This window comes from Marmota marmota, unplaced genomic scaffold (assembly GCF_001458135.2).
Source record: "Marmota marmota marmota unplaced genomic scaffold, marMar, whole genome shotgun sequence".
Taxonomy (NCBI): Eukaryota; Metazoa; Chordata; class Mammalia; order Rodentia; family Sciuridae; genus Marmota; species Marmota marmota.
Genome location: NW_025999875.1, coordinates 182,498 through 183,647, shown reverse-complemented (window position 1 = coordinate 183,647; position 1,150 = coordinate 182,498). Strand labels below are relative to the sequence as shown.

At 29.7% G+C, this 1,150-nt stretch overlaps 1 protein-coding gene across 1 annotated transcript in view; it reads right to left on the bottom strand.

The window, feature by feature from the left end:
• LOC107160559 (ankyrin repeat domain-containing protein 34B-like) overlaps positions 1-1,150 on the bottom strand; it is a 16,670-nt gene extending 15,520 nt beyond the window's left edge. The window contains exons 1-2 of the mRNA XM_048786670.1: positions 1,041-1,150; positions 329-435 (exon numbers count right to left, since the gene is read on the bottom strand). Of these exons, the coding sequence (XP_048642627.1) occupies positions 329-387 (59 nt within the window). The 5' untranslated portion in view covers positions 388-435; positions 1,041-1,150. The remainder of the gene's footprint in view (positions 1-328; positions 436-1,040) is intronic.

Genomic DNA, 1,150 nt, shown 5'->3' with positions numbered 1-1,150 from the left:
CAAAAGTTAAAAATATAATAGAAACCAAAATGTAAACTAAAACTCCATATTTTACAAAACTAATAGTAATAGTAAAACTCTTTAGTTAATACAAAATCATGTGACCAACAAACTAATAACAAATATCTGCCAATAATTTTGAATCATATTAATATACTTAGTTGTATTTCTCAATTCAAATAATTGATTTTTTTACCTTAATTGTGGTTTGTTTTTTATATCACTCTATTCTAAATATGTTAATATTGACCTTCCCATTAAACAAGTCATTTTTCCTTGAGTGATTGTTACTATATAAATTATATAATATGTATATAAAGTACTATACCTTCCCTTCTGGTCAACTACATGTATATTTGCTTTGTTCTGAATTAATGTTTCAACCATCCGCTGTCTGTTTTGCTCTATGGCAAGTAAAAGTGGTGTATAGCCCCTCTGGAAAACAACAAAAAGTTTACAAAATTATTCAACTGAACTGAACCTCTTACAAAGTGCTATCTGAACATAAGAATATAACAAATAATGTAAATTAAGAGTAACCTCTTCCTTCTCATCTCATTCCACTTTCATATTTTCTGACCCTTAACTTTGCAATGTCTCTCCTCTACTTAGAGTGGCCACATAAACTCTAGTCATTTCTTGAAGACAGAGACCTCTTTTCTCAATAGCCCTGTACCCTAAAACAATTAGTAAAGGATTTAAATATTTTATTTAATAAGCCAAATTTTTAATTCTATATCAGGGTTTATTAATCTACATACCAAAGAATACATACTTTTCCAGAAATACCAACCCTTATCAGAAAGGTTCCTTGATTCACTGTTAGAGAATTTTTACAAGACTGTGCATTATATATCTAGTACTACAGAAATATCTTTACTATTGCTTAACACTTCTTTGACATTGATTTTTCATAGCAAACATTTACATGTGAAGAACTAAAGTTGCAGGTATACATTTTCCAATAACATGGAAGTTTTCTTCATGTTACTCAAGTCCTCTTGATTCTATTCCATTTATGGTGTCAGAATCCTACATACCAATATCAGGCACTTGTGCTCCAAATTGTTCACAAAAGAAGTGGGCTCTGAATTGAAAGAATAGACTTTGAGCAGACTATGCTGCTTTTTTCTTAAAGGAAAGGAATTGA